This window comes from Notolepis coatsorum (assembly GCF_963971535.1).
Source record: "Notolepis coatsorum genome assembly, chromosome: 13".
In the NCBI taxonomy this organism is placed as follows: domain Eukaryota; kingdom Metazoa; phylum Chordata; class Actinopteri; order Aulopiformes; family Paralepididae; genus Notolepis; species Notolepis coatsorum.
In genome coordinates, this window is record NC_140177.1 from 127068716 (window position 1) to 127090872 (window position 22157).

Below are 22157 nucleotides of genomic sequence, written 5' to 3' on the forward strand. Positions count from 1 at the left end.
GGTGGAGAGAATAAAAGCTAGCATATGAATTGTAGTGCCTGGTTAGAAACGAATGAAAATGGATGGATTATCCAAGTGGGGGTCCGGGGGGGGTGAGCGAGCAAGAGCATATGTATGTATGGTATTAGATAGCAAGTATTAGGTATATATCTCGTAAACTACATTTATAATGATTCAAATGGTGATTTCATTGGATGTTTACTGTTAATGCTTGTGTGTCTAATTTGATGTTATGTTTAAAAAATAATAAAAAAATAAAATATAGAAAAGCTGTTCTTCCATTGCATTCTCTTCTCTCTGTTTGGCAGCAAACTTGTGGTTGTGAAGGAGGGCGATAAGAAAGTGGGCCTGTACACCATCTTCGTGAACCCGGCCAACACTCATCAGTTCGCTGTGGGCGGCAGAGATCAGTATATCAGGTGAGACTGGGGCTACTTTCCTGGAAATCATTCATGCAAATTAGGAATGCACCGATGACACTAATACAATTTGCAGTATTAGGGGGTGGGAAGCTGGTGGGTGGGGATTGGACGTTGTGGACAGCGACTCCTACAGGTCGGTTGGTGCGCCTGCGCAGTAGAATCAGGAAGCGACAGGGGCGGCGTGTCCCTCCCACGCAGACCCTCGCCGCTGAGAGATCGCGCTGTGCAGGTGAAAAGATGCGACGGCTGCCTCCTCGAGTACCGGAGGGGACACGTGATGCAAGGCTTCGTCCACATTGCAGCCGGCTTGTGGGAGGCATGGCCTAACAACGTTCGAGACAGGGGAGGGTAGAATTGGACAATGCGAAATTGGGGACGGGAGAAAAATAGAATGGGGAGAAAAAGTTGATAAAAAAAATAATAAAGTCCTCTCCTCTCCAGGGGAAGAATGTGAACAGGGCACTCTGGTGACCAGTTCTGCACAAATAACACTCTGTATAGTCAAAGAGTCATGCCTCCAAGAGGAGTTAACTGTAGAGAAAAGTATTTTGAGTGGAGGGGACCTTTTTAAAGTATGAGCCAATAATATGTAACGTTCCAATTCATTACTTTCATTTAACCATATATACTTAGACCATTCATCTGCCGTCAACAGGGCAAATCAGATTTAGTACATTTTCCATCATTAGATATTCAACATTCTGCATGCCTCTAAACTGTACTTTCATTGTACTTAGGTTGTATATGTGTATAATGTTGGGACTTTATTCCTCTTTTACTTACGTTTCTTTTTACTGTATGAAGCACATTCTCAGGGGCTCATACAGAACCAAGCATTTCACTGTAATGTACTTTATACATGACTAATAAAAGAGAACTTGAAAAAAATGCTGAAAATCAAGTGGCTTTGCTTTGATTTCTGACATGTTCTACATGTCTCTCTGTTAAAAGAACACCAACATTTTGGGAAATTAGCTTACCGTCTTCTCCAGAGAGACAAGAAGATAGATACCGCTTTCCTCTCTGTGCGTTCAGTAGAAAGCTATCTGGCTGCACGTTAGCCTAGCTTAGCACAATGAATGGAAGCGGACAGTGCCGGTTTGCTTTCGGGAGAGGTGTTAGTTGGACAATGCCTAGGCTAACCGGCACTGTCCACTTCCATTTATTGTGCTAAGCTAGGCTAACGTGCAGCCAGATAGCTTTCTACTGAACGCACAGAGAGGAAACGGGTATTTCCCCAAATGTTGGCGTGTTCCTTTAAGACTTTAGAGACATGTGCAGATACAGACGCCCTTTATAGGTACATCCCTATTCCTAATGACAAATGCTGACTTTATTTTTTTAACGTTTCAGCTACAACTCGTGAATTGCAGTCAGTTACATACATTTTTACATTTAGTCATTTAGATGAAGGGTCAGCATGCAGGAAGGGTACAACTTATCAGCTGAGTAACAATGTTCATCGAAGTGTTGAACGAGTGCTCCAGTGTCGAGTGTATGTTAGTATATTAGGAAGAGTGCATGACGGTAGAGGACAGTAAGAAGGTTAGTATTTTTTTTTTAAATTAAAAAAGTATTTACATTTTCAAATATTGATTGAAGAAGTGTATTTTTGTTGACTGTGAAAGATTGGTCGGGGTTCGGCTGTCCTAACTGGTGGGAAGTTTGTTCCACCATTGTGGAGCAAGGACCGAGAATAGGCGGCTCCTCTTTGATGACCCTCCCGGAGCTCGGACAGGAGTGGGTCTGAGGCGGCCAGAAGGCGTGGACCGGAGGGGTCTTGAAGTCAAACTCGTCAACTGATCTCTTCTTCTCACTTCTTCTTGTGCTTTCCTTCCGTCTCTCGCCCTCCTCAGGATCTATGACCAGAGGAAGATCAACGAGAACGACCTTAACGGAGTGTTGAAGAAGTTCTGTCCGTCTCACCTGGTGTCCAGCGAGTCCAAGACCAACATCACCTGCTTGGTCTACAGTCATGACGGCTCGGGTGAGAATCGGCCCCACATTCAGTCAGTCGGTTGCAATTGTTGGATGTCATTGTATTGTATTCTCCTTGCTTTGGGAGCTCATGTCAGGGTTCCTACGCTTGTGGAATTTAGAAATTAGTGTTTTTTTTTTTTTTTTTTTTTTCAGGCCTGGAAAAATTACGGAAGATTACACATGTTCAAAGGGTTTTGGTAATGTTGTGAAAATGTGTTACATCGTCTTGTTTTCAACCGGTCAAATAATACATGTCAAGCTTGTCTGCTGGTAGATATAGTTATCTAACCCACATAACAGACTTCCTGGTTACTAAAGGCTCAAGTGACTGGTGTTTGACAGCTATTCAACAATAGAATTTATCAATTGACCCATCTCAAGCCGCGCCATCTTTTCCCTCTTGTTCTGAGGGAAGCAACAGTTGTGATTGGAGGTTCAAGAAAAGAGGGTGGGGCTTGAGATAGGCCCATTGAACATAGACATAGACAAAAACAGGTCATGGAAATTGCACCATTTGTCATGGAATCGTTCTGGGATAGTTAGGGAAGAGAAAAAAAACCTATAGGAACCCTGAACTCAAATTTGAGGAAAATGTCAACTTTTTGAGAATAACGACCCTAAAACGTCTTTTTGTCAAATAAACAAAGCAACCCCCTCAGAGATTTCAAGACAAATTTCTGTCTATCAACTGCTTACCAGAAAAAGACTCATTATACAGAAATGTCTAAGAGAAATTATGGCAGAATATCACAATTGTCACATCAGAGATGTAGCAAGAAAACACATGATCAGCTACTGTGGAACAGAGTTGGAGCAAAGAATGGAGCAATGTTCAGCAACCTGGCATTGCTAAAGCTACAGAGGCAGCCAGGTCAATTCAATCCACAGGTTAGTAAGGAACAGAGATTCAAACACTGCAGAGCTCCAGCAGTAGTACCTCTGATCGTATGGTGATAGGGACACCGTACAGCTGCGAGTGCTGTCCATCGGATGAGACGTTCCTGGCCAAATTCCCAATCAGGTCTCTGACATCAAGGCCACCTAATCATCCCTTCCCCTTAATTGGCTGATATCCAGTGCCAGTGTATGGTAGCCATTAGGGGTGGGACGGTTCACAAAACCCAAGGTTCGGTACGTACCTCGGTTTTGTGGTCACGGTTTTCGGTTCGGTTCGATATATTGTTTTTTTATATAAAAAAAAATGTAACACTCAAAAATCTAAACATGCTTCTCATTTATTAAAAAAAATTAAATGTTTACAGTGTTTACAGCCTTAAATAATGTTTGGCACACAAAGACCGAACTGACTGAAAAATATAGGCTACATTTGTCAAAGTATTAACTTAGTGCAAACAAACTATGCTCAGCCAGCACTAGACTTTCCTTTCTTTAATATAAACACCAAAAAACAATGTCAACCAGGTTTAAATTCCCTGATTGTCGGTTCTTAATGGAAAGATTCGTTTTCTGCTTGAAATTATTATGTATCTGTCTACATTTATTTAGACTAACATTATTTAAATATTGAGTGCAACTGTGGTGGATTATGTAATTCGGTGAGTTGGAACTATCTATGGGTTGGCGCCGGGTCCCCACGGACATTTTAGTGTCACGGACCGCCAGCTCAGGCAATGTTATCAACGCGCTCCGCCAACGTTAGGAGGTGATGGCATGCAGTGGGAAAGCGGCAATAGTCCCGGTTGGAGTTAGTAAAACACAATTGTATGTTAGCCTTCTTGGATGTTGAATAAACGCCTATCATTGTCTTTAAACACTCCGCCTCTCAGACTCCCATTTCCTCCTCTGCTAGCTAGTAGCTACGGTAACATTTCATTGACTCTATTAGCTAGCGGGCTACTATAGTTAAAACGTGTGTTGTGTTGTACAAACTGCCAACGCTATGGCAAGATGTGTGTAGGCCTATGTAATGTTAATGGCTATGTTTTTAAAGTCGTAATGAAGATTGATTTATATTGTGCTTGCCATTTTTACACAAACTGACTAGCACCTGGCTGCAGTGCTGCTGCTGCTGCCTGCAGCCAGTGCTCACCTCTCCCGGCCCGGCTCCGCCAAATAATTTTTTTTATTTGCGCGTCATCTGAACCGTGGGGGTCGTACCGTACGTTACACGGTTCGGATGCGTACCGTCCCACCCCTAGTAGCCATTGAGCCTGCGTAGCCCAAGGTTGGGTGTTACCAGTGGTGGTGAAGGAGGCAATTTCCCTAACCCCTACGTTGTAAAGCGCTTTGAGTCTGAGAAAAGCGCTATTTAAATTTTATGAATTATTATTATTACCTTAGCTCACCACTTTCACTTTCTACACATCTAACTATGAAAATGTGCATATACATGAACCAAAATAGTAATACACACATCTCCTATACTGTGTACACAGTCCAACCAGTTATGTAGTCTAATGATCAGAGGAAGGACGCTGAAGTGGCTCGAGCTGCTCCCCCAGGCGTGTTGTGAAGTGGCTCGAGCTGCTCCCCCAGGCGTGTTGTGAAGTGGCTCGAGCTGCTCCCCCAGGCGTGTTGTGAAGTGGCTCGAGCTGCTCCCCCAGGCGTGTTGTGAAGTGGCTCGAGCTGCTCCCCCAGGCGTGTTGTGAAGTGGCTCGAGCTGCTCCCCCAGGCGTGTTGTGAAGTGGCTCGAGCTGCTCCCCCAGGCGTGTTGTGAAGTGGCTCGAGCTGCTCCCCCAGGCGTGTTGTGAAGTGGCTCGAGCTGCTCCCCCAGGCGTGTTGTGAAGTGGCTCGAGCTGCTCCCCCAGGCGTGTTGTGAAGTGGCTCGAGCTGCTCCCCCAGGCGTGTTGTGAAGTGGCTCGAGCTGCTCCCCCAGGCGTGTTGTGAAGTGGCTCGAGCTGCTCCCCCAGGCGTGTTGTGAAGATGGCTAGGAGATGGGGGCGTGGCCCACAAACCACATGACCAATGTTTCTTAAGCCGATTGAAAACTCAAATAAAACATTTAGTTTGGTTTTACAAGGGTCCAATATATACAGTATGAGGCATACTTCATTCAACCCGATTACATCTTTGGCATTTAAAATCATCTGTTGCTTTTTCTTTAAACATTCTTTTGTTGTGTCGTCAACTATATGGGATCAGAAGTGGCTAAACCAGCCCACTAGGTTTTCAGACTCTTATCTACATTTACATTTTGTCATTTAGCTGATGCTTTTATCCAAAGCGACTTACAAGTTCTGTACAACAAGTCATCAGGATGGGCACCACTCTTCAGCTGAGTAAAAATGATCAAACTGTGCTGAAACTTGGGTGCTGCAATATTGAGTGCATAGACATCGGCAAATCAGCAAGAGCCATATTTGAGCAGTACTTGGTCCTCTGTATACAGCAGTAAGTGCTTGCTCCCCTCTGCAGAGCTCCTGGCCAGTTACAATGACGAGGACATCTACCTGTTTGACTCCAGCCACAGTGACGGAGCCGACTATATCAGGAGGTACAAGGGACACCGCAACAACGCCACAGGTACTGGACCTCCACACCACTCAATCATGTGGTACTGGACCTCTGGAGTTTAGTACTTCTTGGCGACTAAAGCATATTATTTGTGAATATTACGGTGATGCCAGAGATATACGTTTTCACAGGACACGTTTTTTATATAAAAAAGAAATACTGATTAGTTGACTATTGGACTACAATAATGAATGTCATTACGATATTATGGTTGGAAGTGTATTGCGCTTTTCCACAGCTTTAGTTAAATTCCAATGCTAAAACAGTGTCATGAGACCAACCGGTCTGCAGTCTCTTTCAACCTCCTCTCACGTCTTCCTCACAGTGAAGGGGGTGAACTTCTACGGGCCGTGCAGCGAATTTGTGGTCAGCGGAAGTGACTGCGGACACATCTACCTGTGGGACAAGAACTCTGCTCGCATCGTACAGTTCATGGAGGGAGACCGAGGAGGAGTGGTGAGAGGAGGGAGGGCGGGAGGGAGGGAGGAGGGGTGGAGGAAGGAGGAGGAGGGAGGGAGATGAGTGGTGAGGGGAGGAGGGACAAGGAGGGAGGGAGATGAGTGGTGAGAAGGGGGGAGACGGAGGAGCTGTGGTGAGAGGAGGGAGGGAGTGGTGAGAGGAGGGAGACAGAGGAGGAGTGGTGAGGAGGGAGAGGAGTGGTGAGAGGAGGGAGAGGAGTGGTGAGAGGAGGGAGGGAGAGGAGGAGTGGGATGAGGAAGAAGGAGGGAGACAGCGGAGGAGTGGTGGTAGAAGGTAGAAGGGAGAGGAGGAGGAGTGGTGAGGGAGGGAGAGGAGGAGGAGGAGGAGGAGTGGTGAGGGAGGGAGAGGAGGAGGAGTGGTGAGGGAGGGAGAGGAGGAGTGGTGGGAGAAGGTAGAAGGAGGGAGACGGAGGAGGAGTGGTGAGAGGAGGGAGGGAGAGAAGGACGAGTGGTGGGAGAAGGTAGAAGGAAGGAGAGGGAGGGAGGGAGATGCATGGAGGGAAATCAACATTTGAACTCGGGAGTTAAAGCTGCACCAGGGTAGTTTTGGATGGTGATTATCTGAACCCCTCTCTCCAGGTGAACTGCTTGGAGCCCCACCCTCACCTGCCAGGTCTGGCCACCAGCGGCCTGGACCACGATGTGAAGCTGTGGGCCCCCACTGCAGAGAGCCCCACAGCACTCAAGGGCCTGAAAGAGGTAACCATGGCTCCTCTGTTCTGCACGGCTCCTTGGTACATCTGGAATGTATGGCAAATGATGTCAATCATGTTCACTATATGTAGGAGGGGCACTTCACCAAAAAACAATGCTGATTTAATTTGCACATAATCTCATACACATCCAAAAACTCAGGTTTTGCACACATTAATTTAGTTTGATGGTTACTGAGGGTAAATGAGTTTGAATATGGCCGCAAGTGATTGTCATCGGGGACATTGAATCCTTGTGTTGTGTTAATTACAGCTCAATTAAATGATAAGGTAACCGTCCATGTTGGTGACTGTTGGTGACTGTTGACTGTTGACGACTGTTGACGACTTGACGACTGTTGGTGACTGTTGATGCCTGTTGGTGACTGTTGATGCCTTTTGACGCCTGTTGACACCTGTTGGTGACTGTTGACGCCTGTTGGTGACTGTTGGTGACTGTTGACGCCTGTTGGTGACTGTTGACGCCTGTTGGTGACTGTTGGTGACTGTTGACGCCTGTTGACGCCTGTTGGTGATTGTTGACACCTGTTGGTGACTGTTGGTGATTGTTGACGCCTGTTGGTGACTGTTGACGCCTGTTGCTGTTGGTGACTGTTGACACCTGATGGTGATTGTTGACACCTGTTGGTGACTGTTGACACCTGTTGACGCCTGTTGGCGACTGTTGACACCTGTTGGTAGGGTTGGGCACCGAGAACAGCTTTTTTTTTCTCTTTTTTTTTACTTTGTTAATTAACACTTTGAGTGCCAGCAGGGGGCACACGATTTAGCGCTTGAGTGCCAGCGCTCTATTCAATGAGAGGGCGAGCACATTTGCGAATGCATAAAGTATATCTTAAATTATGGATATGTGTCTAATAGGCCTGTCGCTTATCAATGACTTGCTTGCAGTCAACATTGTCGAAACGGATTGTTTTTTCATCGGTACATTTCCGTTTTATACCATTTTGAAAAACGCTTGTTTTTGGAAATTTTCCGAAAAAAGTGATTCTGCAGGAATCGCCCTTTACTGGAATACACAAAAAACTTTGTAATTTTTCGGCCTATTTATGAATCGTTTTCAAATAAACGCTAGATTATCGATAGTGTATGTGTACTTAATTATGCACGCTAGAGAAGCGGGCTGAAAAATCGATTATCTTATTTCCTGATTATTAAAGGAGCTCCCGTCTTAACGACACGTTTCCCAGTGACGTCACCGCTAACAGCGGAGCGCGCTGTTGTCTCCATGGAAACGTTTGACGCCGGTTTGCGCGTCGCCATGTTATTAGATAGTCTGAATTAAAACGAGACAGCTGGTGACGAGTCGTGCAACATAGTTAATACAAAAAGGTCTGCGTAGTCAAGTGTTATTCCTCTTCAGCAACCATGGATTTACGCTCAACCCCAAGTTATGTGTGCACACAATTTTACATGGCCATGTATTTATATAGCGCTTTACTCCTACCTCCTTGCGTTGGATACCATGTTGTCGCTCACGAATCAGTACTCGCGGTCCAGTACTGTTCCTCAGCCAAACTTCGGGTCAGCACCGGTGTCTTCCTCGTCCACGAACGGCTGCAGGCGGATCCGCGATGCAGCAGCAACAGTAGAATCCCTCTTCCTCCACACAACAACAGCAGCAGCTCCTCGCCTTCCTCCGGTGGAGATTCTCCGACGTCCCCTTAACGCAGCGAATCTTCCCCAGTCTCAAAGCAAGAGTCCAAACTGGTGCGGGGTTTTTTGACTAATATTAAAGGAGCTCCCGTCTTATACAGAGCTACTGAGAAATCTTGATCCCTAGTTAGACTGGCTGACGCGCCTTATATTCCTGGTCTCATACCAAACAGTCCTTGTCCCAATGACACAATGCAGGCAGCTTACTTGGATAATGATATTTATTTGCTTCACCGTGCAAACAGAATATCCTTGTTTTTTGTTCCTTAAACTGATTAAATGATAATGAATATGATACCTAATTGGATACAAACATTTCGACCTGAGACCTGCGTCGTACGTTGCCCATTTTCCGGGTCAAAACTCCTCCTACAGGTTTACCTGACGCTTAAATAAAAGAAGCGCCACCTTCTGGTCACATAAATCCACTGCACATTAATCCATTTTGGCCGTTACACTGATCAACACACACACACACATAGGGGACACGTTGATATATCTGTGAAAAAAGCTCCGATTACCCCAAGACTGGTAAAATAGATTCCTTACCTCAGATCAGATGTTCTCCAAAAAGATTATTCCAATTCCTGATCGCCATTCCAAATATCGATCGCGTTTATTGATCCAACGCTGGGTGCTCGAAACACATTATTCCATGCTGTTCTGAGGGACCACAAAGACTGCAATCGGCTCGGATTACATGCCTGACAAGTAAAATGTGGATTCTGGATTTTCTTTTCCCCATGCATTTCATCCGGGAGACGATAGGGGGCGGTATTTTCCCTGTTCGAGCTCAGAGAGAGTCCCAGTGGTAATGTGAGGCTAGATTGATCAAATTAATGGAAATCGCTAATTAAAAAAATAACGATTAATAACGACATTTCTCGTCGGTGGCACTGAACGGTTGGCATGAAATAACGAGAATTATCATCGTTGGCACTCAAAGTGTTAATACCCTAGTTACAGTATAGCAACCAAATTAAACTGTATCAAGTCAACTGACAATGTGAATAGTATGAAAATAATGTAAGATTTCAAAAAAAGAAAAAAAAATCTCCTGCGAAATAAGTTGTGACCTGTTTTGACCTGCACCTCAAAGAATCGGAATTGAGAATAGTTTAGAACAGGAATCGAAATGGAGAATCGGAACCGGAATCGTTCAAATCCAAACGATGCCCAACCCTACCTGTTGGTGACTGTTGACGCCTGTTGGTGACTGTTGGTGACTGTTGACGCCTGTTGGTGACTGTTGGTGACTGTTGATGCCTGTTGGTGACTGTTGGTGATTGTTGATGCCTGTTGGTGACTGTTGATGCCTGTTGGTGACTGTTGATGACTGTTGATGCCTGTTGGTGATTGTTGGTGACTGTTGATGCCTGTTGGTGACTGTTGGTGACTGTTGATGCCTGTTGGTGATTGTTGGTGACTGTTGACGCCTATTGGTGACTGTTGGTGACTGTTGACGCCTGTTGGTGACTGTTGATGCCTGTTGGTGACTGTTGATGCCTGTTGATGCCTGTTGATGCCTGTTGGTGACTGTTGATGACTGTTGATGACTGTTGATGACTGTTGATGACTGTTGATGACTGTTGATGACTGTTGGTGACTGTTGGTGCCTGTTGGTGATTGTTGGTGACTGTTGACGCCTATTGGTGACTGTTGGTGACTGTTGGTGACTGTTGATGCCTGTTGATGCCTGTTGGTGACTGTTGATGACTATTGATGCCTGTTGGTGATTGTTGGTGACTGTTGACGCCTATTGGTGACTGTTGATCCCTGTTGATCCCTGTTGATGCCTGTTGATGCCTGTTGATGCCTGTTGGTGACTGTTGACGCCTATTGGTGACTGTTGATGCCTGTTGATGCCTGTTGACGCCTGTTGGTGACTGTTGATGCCTGTTGGTGACTGTTGACGCCTGTTGGTGACTGTTGACGCCTGTTGGTGACTGTTGACGCCTGTTGGTGACTGTTGACGCCTGTTGACACCTGTTGACGCCTGTTGGTGACTGTTGACGCCTGTTGACACCTGTTGGTGACTGTTGACGCCTGTTGACACCTGTTGGTGACTGTTGACGCCTGTTGACACCTGTTGGTGACTGTTGACGCCTGTTGACGCCTGTTGGTGACTGTTGACGCCTGTTGACACCTGTTGACGCCTGTTGACACCTGTTGACGCCTGTTGGTGACTGTTGACGCCTGTTGGTGACTGTTGACGCCTGTTGGTGACTGTTGACGCCTGTTGGTGACTGTTGACACCTGTTGACGCCTGTTGGTGACTGTTGACGCATGTTGGTGACTGTTGACGCCTGTTGGTGACTGTTGACGCCTGTTGGTGACTGTTGACGCATGTTTGTGACTGTTGACGCATGTTGGTGACTGTTGACGCCTGTTGACACCTGTTGGTGACTGTTGACGCCTGTTGGTGACTGTTGAAGCATGTGACCGTTGTTTCCCAAGGTGATGAAGAAGAACAAGCGGGAGCGTGATGAGGACAGCGTTCGCCATGGCGACCAGTACGACACCCAGCTGCTCTGGTTCCTGATGAGACACATGAGAAACCGACGACCTCAGAGGGTGAGCTTCCAGGGCATAGGTCAGGGGTCAATATTGTACCTAGATCTTATTATTATTATTGTTGTCGTTATAGCTTTGGGGTGCAGTGAGTACATTTGGTTGTGGTTTCACTTCCTGTCCAGTTCCAGTAGCAGGTTTAAAGGGGACTCTTGTTTGGATACTATGTGTATGTGTCCCTCTCAGATGTGCAATACGGCACATGGTCTGCAATACGGCACATGGTCTGCAATACGGCACATGGTCTGCAATACGGCACATGGTCTGCAATACGACACATGGTCTGCAATACGACACGCGGTCTGCAATACGACACACGGTCTGCAATACGGCACATGGTCTGCAATACGACACGCGGTCTGCAATACGACACAGTGTCTGCAATACGACACACGGTCTGCAATACGACACGCGGTCTGCAATACGACACAGTGTCTGCAATACGACACACGGTCTGCAATACGACACGCGGTCTGCAATACGACACATGGTCTGCAATACGACACGCGGTCTGCAATACGACACATGGTCTGCAATACGACACACGGTCTGCAATACGACACATGGTCTGCAATACGACACACGGTCTGCAATACGACACGCGGTCTGCAATACGACACATGGTCTGCAATACGACACACGGTCTGCAATACGACACATGGTCTGCAATACGACACACGGTCTGCAATACGACACGCGGTCTGCAATACGACACGCGGTCTGCAATAGAACACATGGTCTGCAATACAACACATGGTCTGCAATACGACACGCGGTCTGCAATACGACACACGGTCTGCAATACGACACACGGTCTGCAATACGACACATGGTCTGCAATACGACACGCGGTCTGCAATATGACACACGGTCTGCAATATGACACACGGTCTGCAATACGACACGCGGTCTGCAATACGGCACACGGTCTGCAATATGATTTAAAAGTGATACAGTCAACCATGTAACGATCCCATTCAATTCAATACAGCACTGATTTGACATGATTCCATTCATCATGTATAATTCGGTTGAACTTAATTCATAGTATTCTCGCGTGTCAGGCATTTCCTACCGATATTGCTCAGTGCAGCTCATGGGCCATGGATGATGGATGCTTGTCATTAATTTGAATGAAAATCACCTTTATTTGCACGACTGTTCGGCTGCCTACTAACATGTCTAATGGTGATGTGATGGAATACTGTGTGTGCGTTAGTGACTCTGGTTTAAATCTATTGGAGACACTTCATTGCATCCACTGATGCGATCCACAATGTGCTATTGTGTTAAAAGTCAATCAGAATCAGAAAGGTCTTTATTGCCAAGTATAGTTTTCACATTACAAGGAATTTGCTTTGGTCGTTTTCAGTGCAACATTAACGGACAGACATTAACAGACAGATAATACAATAAAGAGGTGGAGTAAAATAAAATGAAATATGAACTAAGTTTAGCACAATAGAATAGAATAATGAAATAAAATATAGGCCAGGGCTGTACAACTGTAAATAAAGTGGTTGAATAAAATAAAATGGGATCTTGCAGTGTTTTCACGTCCGCTCTTGCTCTCCATGGCTCTTCGCTCACCGGGTGCTGTCCACAACGTTTGCCCATGTAATGGAAAAGGGCCGTGAGGGGTGTAATGTTGCTTAATGTGGCTTTTTTTTCTGAAGAATCCAATGGAATAGAATCGTACTTTAGAAGTACTTTATTTATCCCGAGGGAAATTCAGCACTACAGTCGAAAATCACGAATAAGCATAAAATACAGTCAGGGATATACATTCTGAGATATGTATGTACATTCTAAAATAGACGGCCAAAGAATATACAGTAATATACAGTCAAATGTACAGTAATAAGTGTAGAATTGTAAAATGTCCAGTAAAAAAAAAAAAAAGTAAAAGTCCAGGAAGATTTGCCAGACTTGTATCGTCACTCTGCTCTCTTCCTCACTGTCTCTTATTTCTATTTGCACACTTGTCTCTTCTTTCAGGCACGCCGTGAGGGCGGCGAGGGAGACACCGACGAATCATGGAGCTCCCCGGACTCCTCCGACGAAGAGGACGGCGGTCCAGACCATGTCCAGTGCATGTCCTCCTGAGCCCCACAAACAAACACACACACACACACACACACACACACACTTTATTGCCCTAGAATTAATGCACATAGGCAAGCACTATTGACACTGGCACACACATGAATACTGACTGACAACGCAGCCTTTTACACACACTCCTCGCTGAGAGGGAGCGTGACTGAGAGGCTTAACCGCTGGCTTGTCCACCAGACCAGAGGGTTCAGAAGGGGAGCACAGACACTTCCAGAACCCTGGTTTCATCTCTCGTATGAAGAAGCCTGATGAGAGCTTACTGTATGTCAATTTTTTTTAAGGGAGACACCAGATTCATCGGACACACAAGACCGAGAGGGAGAGGAAAGGCTTCCGTTGGTTGGTTTTCATGTCGGAAGCTAATGTAGCTTAGTGCGTTCGCACAGACGATAGCACTTGCAAAATGTAACACACATCCTGATAGCGATTTGGCCAAAGGGACAGTGACGTGCAGCCGTCTCGTTCTAAAGTTACAGCTGTGAAAGTTCCACTTCTATGAACTCTTGTCAAAATGGACACAAAACTGGCCGGAGACGAGCGCATCATCAGCCCCGTCCGACAAACAAGATGGTCCCCGTTGGAAAAGACGAGTCAAAGCGGTCGCATACGGACACGACGGATCAAATCCGGCCACTCCCCCGAACCACAGGGGAGGCCCGCGTGCGTTAACGGTTAACCGCCGGTACTGTGATGGTAAAGGGTTAACCTTCTGTAGTGTGGCAGTGAAAGGCTTAACCTGCTGTCGTGTGGCAGTGAAGGGGTTAACCTTCTGTGTATTGTCACAGTGAAAGGGTTAACCGTTTGGTAGTGCGGCAGTGAAAGGGTTAAGTGTGCATCGTCTCTGTATGCTCTGCTGCTGAGTCGCCCCAGAACAGCACACAGGCAGCCCCGTGGTCCAGATGCACATCACCAGCACACAGTCGGGTACTATAAGAGGGAACGATCATCTCTCGGTACCACAACCTATCGTCCCCTCTTCTGCCCTCCTGGGTGAGAATCTCATCCTCAAATCATCCTCTAAAAATGTGAGCAACGTGTTTTCCCTCAAAGGGAAAAACCTGCAGCGCCCCCCAGAGGTCTTCTAGGGACACACTGATACAGACACTCTTACTGGGATGATGCCAAGCTTGGAGAGAAAATCCATACTGGAATGGTATTCACATGTCATTTCTGTAAATTCTGTCTTAGGGTGAATTGTCCCTTTTTTTGAAAAGGGTATCTATATCGTACAATTTCCCCCATTGCTATACTCTGCTATAATGTGTGGCATGTCAGACATCAAAGCAATAGAAGATCAGATCTGTCTAATGGAGCAAGAATGGATTTAATCTTATGAATTTTTGTCCAATGTCCCAAAAGCTAACGGTCTAAGTCTACACTGTTCCTTAAAAATAATTGACCTATCTCAAACCTCGCCCCCCCCCCCCCCCCCCCCCTTTTCTTGATCCTCCAATCACAACTGTCGCTTCCCTCGGACAAACGGTCGTGAAGCGGTTGTGATTGGATGATCGAGAAAAGAGGGCAGGGTTTGAGATCAGATCGCTACTGGCCTGTTTAGACGTCAGAAATATGGCGTCGGTGCATCCCTTTTTCTCCATATTGACGCCATCTTTTTCCAGGTGTTGGTGATTATCACCAAGTGGTCGTGGTTATCCTGGTTTTTGCTCACAGACTACTAACCGTCTAAATGCTGCATCGCCCCTCTGCCCTCGGTCTCGACCGCTCGGTCCCCATCCCCTCCTACTGACCCCCATCCCTTCCTTGTGACCCTCATCCCCTCCTTGTGACCCTCATCCCCTCCTCGTGACCCTCATCCCCTCCTCGTGACCCTCATCCCCTTCTCCTGACCCTCGTCCCCTCCTCGTGACCCTCATCCCCTCCTCGTGACCCTCATCCCCTTCTCCTGACCCTCGTCCCCTCCTCGTGACCCTCGTCCCCTCCTGACCCTCATCCCCTCCTCGTGACCCTCTCACTCGCATCCGAGAGTGATTTTAAATCAGGGACGTGGCGCTTTGAGACACGTTAAAGAGACAAAACGTGCACTTGTGTGTTCGAGGCGGGGCGACTCGCTGATTATGTACAGTTTATTTCGCTCACATCCCCCCGTTGAAAACTCCTGACGATAAAGTGAGTGTTCATTTTGGGGCGGGACGGGCGTTTCTCCTGTGAAGGTTTGTCTGTTTGCACTTAGCAGGTGTGTCTTGACTGGGTTCCAGCCGAGAGGAGGTGGAGTAATAGGCTTCCCTCCGTGTTCACCAGCATTTCCCCCGTCTCCTTCCTTCCTTTTCTCCCTCTCTCTCCTCCCTGGTACAGCGACCCTCAGTTCAGCCCTTAGGACATGAACATTGATAAAGCTACAGTAAGCAGACTGATGAAACGTACTGTACGAGTCAAGTATAAGGACTGTTCTTGGGCTCTGGTGGCTTTTTTCTTCTCTGGGGCCGGTCCCACTGTCGATATATATACATATACACAGGCTTAACAGACCTGGGTTAACTGACCTTGAGCTGCTCGAACCTATCCAGAGTGTTTAGAGGGTTGGGTTCTTTGCATGTCGGGGGCAATTTATTTGGTTCTTTTTTTTAACTAAGTCTCTTGTGACCCAGGTCTGGTGTCCGATGCTGGCAGACCGCTAGCGAGGCCTCCTGTGTCTACATCTCTTAGTGACGCAGCGACCGACGGGAGGACGTGAGGGTTGTTGTTGTGTGAGAGCGCGATGAGAGTGGGAGCTTTTCTCATTTTCTATGAGAACTCTAGTTAGTTGAATTTATTTGTACATATATAAATATATATATAAAAAAAACGAAAGAAAAGTCAACTTTAGCGAATTATGTTTGACTTCCAAAAAAAGGAAAAAGAAAAAAGTACATCACATGATTTGATTGGTATTGATGCAGAGGTTTATATTCTATATGAGGAAAATACTTTTAAAATGAAGAGGATAGTGGCGGCTTGAGACACTTTGTTTCGTTTTTCCTTCCCCCCCCCCCCCCCCTCTGTTCCGGACCAGCGTTCAATTTGGATGATTAATAGTTTCAGTTCCCTCATTTTCAAAAACCCAATGTCTCCTTTCTAGATCTTGGCCCACTGGTTAAAGAGAGACAGTCGTCCAAATTGTCCTCCTGGCTGTTTCTCTTTCTTCTTCTTCTCCTATACATATTAAAGGAACACGCCGACATTTTGGGAAATCAGCTTACCGTCTTCTCCATAAAGAGACAAGAAAATAGATACCAGTTTCCTCTCTGTGCGTTCAGTAGAAAGCTATCTATCTTCTTGCCTCTCTCTGGAGAAGACGGTAAGCTGATTTCCCAAAATGTTGGCGTGTTCCTTTAAGGCTTTTGATCAATTATTTTTCCCATCACTGCCTAATATTGTGTTCTACCGGTTGACGTACGATTTGTGCAATAAACAAAAAAGACTACTCTTTGTTTTGTGGTTACATGTGCTCTGTGTTGTGACCGTGTTGACTGTTGCAGTTAACCCTTTCACTACCACACTACACCCTTTGTCGTGTGGCAGTGAACAGGGTTAACCTTCTGTATTGTCGCAGTGAAAGGGTTAACCATTTGGTAGTGTGGCAGTGAAAGGGTTAAGGCAGTATGCAAAAAGTCACTTCATAGACTATGGAAGAGAAGGCCATACTATCACAGGAAAAAGCCATAAATGTATTTGTATACTACGGAAGCCGTCTTTATTTATCATTTTTATTGCCGTTTTCTTGTGATACCGACTTATTATTTTGTTATCTCGATATAACAAAGTCTGTTTTCTCGTGATAACGGATTCATTCATTTCATTATCTTGATATAACAAAGATCCTTTTCTTGTGATAACGGATTCATTTACAGAAGACTTTTGTTTCGGTGGGATAATTATCCAGAACCGTGTGCAAAACTTGTGAGATGATCGCGAGCTGGTTCATGTGATCACGCCGTCCTGATGTCAGAGCTGCCACTGGTTGTCTGTTGCTGTACTGAACAACTTACTGAAATAAATGTATCAGTTATCACGAGAAAACTGACTTTTGTTATATTGAGATAACAAAAAGCAGGGTAGCCGGACTAGCACTCTCGGGTTCAATGTTTTTAATGGCAGCCTGAATAGGAAACAGACATGTTTCGGACTATGTCCTTCTTCAGTGATATGGCTAGCAATGGAAATACATTCAAGATGGTAGTTATATACACCTGGCAGGTAATTACATGACACGGCAGGAAATGACATCACGACGCAGGTGTGCCTGTGCAATGTGACCAAGTCACATATCAAAGTAGAGTCTAATCATAAATCCACAAATTATACATATATAAATATATCTATATCAGAAACATATCTATATTATAAACAAAACAAAATTACCAGAAACTTGATATATAACATATAACATGCCCTTAGTTTCTAGGGCTAATTGAGCCCCTTTACATATTTAATTAGTTTCCAATTATACATTGAGCATCCTTGAGAAACATACCTCTTGTTTAGAAACAAACAAACAACTTTATTAAACCAGAAATAATAATGTAGGTATAAGGAGGTTAGAGGAAACGCGTTAAAACGTTCTCTTCATTCATTCCTCTATGTTCGATGCAATTGAACAGGTGGATATAATAACATTCACGTTGCAACAGCAACTTTTGTCTGTCTCCACCTCTTGCGGGCCTGAGTACTAACTCTAGTCCCATATATTTGAGATTGTTGACGGTATGTTTACACTTGGAGAAATGTCGAGCTACCGACGACTTGACATCTGAATTTCTCACAGCACATTTATGTTCACTGATTCTTGATTTAAAGGCTCTCGTTGTTTTGCCCACATAAGAAAAATTACAAGGACATTTGAGCAAATACACCAGATTAGACGAATTACACGTAATCCGTCCTTTGACAGGTATATTTTTCCCCGTTTTAGGGTATGCGAAAAATTTACCTTTAATCATGCCTTGGCACTGTACACAGGCTTGACAGGGAATATTACCATCTGGGATATTGGACATAAAATGAGAAGGTTTCTTTAAAGGGGAACTTTTACTATTTCTTTCACTATTTGGGCACTTTTACACAATTCCTGTGAGTTTATGGAACACCTCTGTAATATATTTTTTTTAATTCATTGTTTTGTATTTCTAATCAAGTCCTCAAAAACAGCATTTTTCTACCTCAAGATCTTAAGCCGTTTTGAGCCTGGGCTCCAGCCACTGTGTGGCCTGATGCCACATGGGGCCACATTATTATGCAGCGGAGTCTCTCTGACATCACAAATCAGCACATTTTCAGATGACTCAGTTCAGTGAGGGTGAATATTGTGAGAGGAGAATTGGAAGAATGCGCCAATATGAGAATTAGAGACATAGATCATATTAATATAAGTCCACATAGCTAGGAAACCATGCTAAACACTGAAAAAGGCCATTTATAAGATAGTTCCCCTTTAAGGGCAAGTCAGTTTTGACTAGGAGATTAGATAGATTCGCTTGTCTCATATAAAAATATTTTCTTAAAAGAAAAGTATTTAAACCCTGTAGCCTCTTTACTCCCCACCTCAACCCTCCCTCAGTTGAAACTTTCTGCAGATTGGTACAAAATGATGTCCTTAATTTATGTGAGACCAGTCACAAAGCCCATCTTTACCCAAATTCACTTGAATCAGAGTCTGCAGCACTTAAGGAACTCATGAAGAATGATGATTTAATTTTTAGAAAAGCCGATAAAGGTTCTGGTATCGTGCTCCAAAATAAGAGCTTGTATGTATCTGAGATCAATAGACAATTGAACAAGATTGAGGTATATACCCTTTTAAATTCAGACCCTGTGTTTAGATTTTCTACGGAAATCAAAACGGTCCTCAAAAGCCTGAGATTGGCAGAGGCGATCACAGAAAATGAATTTAAGTTTATGTTTGTAGAGTACCCGGTTACCCTGATTATTTACACTTTACCTAAGATCCACAAGGATCTGATTAACCCTCCTGGTCGACCTATTGTTTCTGGTATTGGCTCCGCCACAGAAAAAATCTCAATTCATTGATGCGCGATTTGGCCTCTTAACGTGGTTACTTAAAAGATACTACTACTTTTTTGAACAGGCTTTCGACCTGTAACATTAGTCCTACAGACTTACTAGTTACCATAGATGTAGTCAGTCTTTACCCCAGCATTCCACATGCTGACGCGCTTGACGCTCTTGAGTTTTTATTTAAACTCGAGGGAAGTATTACTCCCCCCAACAGAAGCGCTAGTTAGTTTAGCCGACCTAGTTCTAACTAGGAATTATTTTAGATTCCAAGATAAATACTACTTGCAAAACAGAGGCCTCAGCATGGGCTCCCCAGCCGCTGTGAACCTAGCCAACCTTTATATGTCCAAATATGAAGTAGATCATATTTTTAATAATAACCCGTTTGAGAAATTTGTCAAATCCTATATGCACTATATTGACTATCTGTTTTTTATTTGGTCTGGTTCATCATCTGATCTTTTAGCCTTCTTTGAGTACCTGAACACCTGTAGAGAAACGATAAAGTTTACATTGAAGTTTGATATGCATAATTTACCTTTCCTCGATGTTCTGATCAAGAAAGTGGCTAATGGCATCTCATTACACACAGAGGTTTTTAAAAAGGAGACAGACCGTAACTCGTTCTTGCATTATTCCAGTTATCACACCCCAGCCTTGAAGAATAGTCTACCTTATAGCCAAATTCTTCGTTATAAGAGAATATGTGACACGGACGACAGATTTAATGCACAAGCAGACGTTCTCCGTGGCAGTTTCCACGAAAGAGGCTACAGTGCCGATTTGACACTCAAAGCCCTGAACAAAACCAAACTTATCGATAGGGCCACGTTGTTCACCCCCAGAAAGAAAGAAGATAAAACAGACAAAGTATCTTATGTGTCTACTTACAGCCCTATCACGAGAGAGACACGGAGTATTGTCAATAAATATTGGCATATTCTGCAGTCCGACCCTCTTATAGGGGCAGCGTTTCAACATTCGCCTAACTATTTTTATAAGAGACAAGCGAATCTATCTAATCTCCTAGTCAAAACTGACTTGCCCTTAAAGAAACCTTCTCATTTGGGCGGCTACGTGGCGTAGTGGCCAAGGCGCTCGCCACGAATGCTGAGACGCTGGGCTCGCCTGTTCGAGCCCATCGCTCCACATTGCTTTCAGTTCGTTCATACTAATACACATTGGCCGTATTAGGGGGTGGGAAACTGATGGGTGGGTATCGGGCGTTGTGGACAGCGACTCCTACAGGTCGGTTGGTGCGCCTGCGCAGTAGAATCAGGAAGTGTCGGGGGCAGCGTGAGCCTCCCACGCGTTGTTACTCGCCACTGAGAGATCGAGCTGCGCAGGTGAAAAGATGCGACTGCTGTTACCTCAAGTACCGGAGGGGACTTGTGCTATGTATGACTTAGTCCACATTGCAGCCGGCTTGTGGGAGGCAAGAAACAGTGTTCGTGACAGGGGAGGGTTGAATTGGATGATACGAAATTGGGATGGGAGAAAATATAGAAAATGGGAGTAAAAGTGGATAAAAAAAAAGAAACCTTCTCATTGTATGTCCAATATCCCAGATGGTAATTTTCCCTGTCAAGCCTGTGTACAGTGCCAAGGCATGATTAAAGGTACATTTTTCGCACACCCTAAAACGGGGAAAAATATACCTGTCAAAGGACGGATTACGTGTAATTCGTCTAATCTGGTGTATTTGCTAAAATGTCCTTGTAATTTTTCTTATGTGGGCAAAACAACGAGAGCCTTTAAATCAAGAATCCGTGAACATAAATGTGCTGTGAGAAATTCAGATGTCAAGTCGTCGGTAGCTTGACATTTCTCGAGAGGTGGAGACAGACACAAGTTGCTATTGCAACGTGAATGTTATTATATCCACCTGTTCAATTGCATCGAACCTAGAGGAATGAATGAAGAGAACGTTTTAACCCGTTTCCTCTAACCTCCTTATACCTACATTATTATTTCTGGTTTAATAAAGTTGTTTGTTTCTAAACAAGAGGTATGTTTCTCAAGGATGCTCAATGTATAATTTGAAACTATTTAATTAAATATGTAAAGGGACTCAATTAGCCCCAAATAACCTCGACAGCCCCCTCCCAGCCCCGCCAAGCAGGAGAAGAGAGGGGCGAAAAAAAGAATGGAGAAGGACCAGGCTCCTTCAGCACAGCGCAAGGTACAACACAAAACGGACCAAGCAATAGTGAAGGATAACACGCAGTGATATAACCACGAACACCTCCATAACATCAACCCATTTTCCCCCCGAAAAAGCACAAGTCCTTCAGGGTACCAGAACAGCAGATCTGTGCCCCGGCGGACAGCGGGTTAACTGACCTGGTCCGGCGCGACCAGAACCAGTCCTGTGTCCTAATCACGCCACCATCCCCAGTCCTAAGAGGGGGGTAGGTACGCATGTCGATCTAGAACATCACAGAGGGCGCCACCAAGACGGTCAGAACATAAAAGCACTGCGCCCGGTGGCCCACCCCAAAAGCGTGAGACCCCTCTGCCAATGCTCTGATCTATTCCGTTATCTCCCCCCATAGATGAACGAGAATTCATCGAGACTAACCTAGTACACTGGCGCTCGCAAGAGACAAACTCCATCCCTGTTGCCCCATGAAAACGCAGTTTATAATGAATGAGCAACCAAGGCGCGCAAGCCCACGCGTGGTTCCACACAGAAACACCCAGGGCCAGCAGTATGTACACGTCGAGACCCA

The 22157-nt window shown here is 45.1% G+C and overlaps 1 protein-coding gene across 2 annotated transcripts in view; it reads left to right on the forward strand.

Annotated features, from left to right (window-relative positions):
• The window catches only part of dcaf8 (DDB1 and CUL4 associated factor 8), a 78207-nt gene extending 62700 nt beyond the window's left edge, over positions 1-15507 (forward strand). For both annotated transcript variants that reach the window (XM_084328045.1, XM_084328046.1), the window contains 7 exons: positions 309-419; positions 2279-2409; positions 5778-5885; positions 6202-6332; positions 6935-7054; positions 11182-11298; positions 13294-15507. In XM_084328045.1, the coding sequence (XP_084184171.1) occupies positions 309-419; positions 2279-2409; positions 5778-5885; positions 6202-6332; positions 6935-7054; positions 11182-11298; positions 13294-13401 (826 nt within the window). In that variant the 3' untranslated portion in view covers positions 13402-15507. The remainder of the gene's footprint in view (positions 1-308; positions 420-2278; positions 2410-5777; positions 5886-6201; positions 6333-6934; positions 7055-11181; positions 11299-13293) is intronic.
• The last annotated feature ends 6650 nt before the right edge of the window (positions 15508-22157 follow it).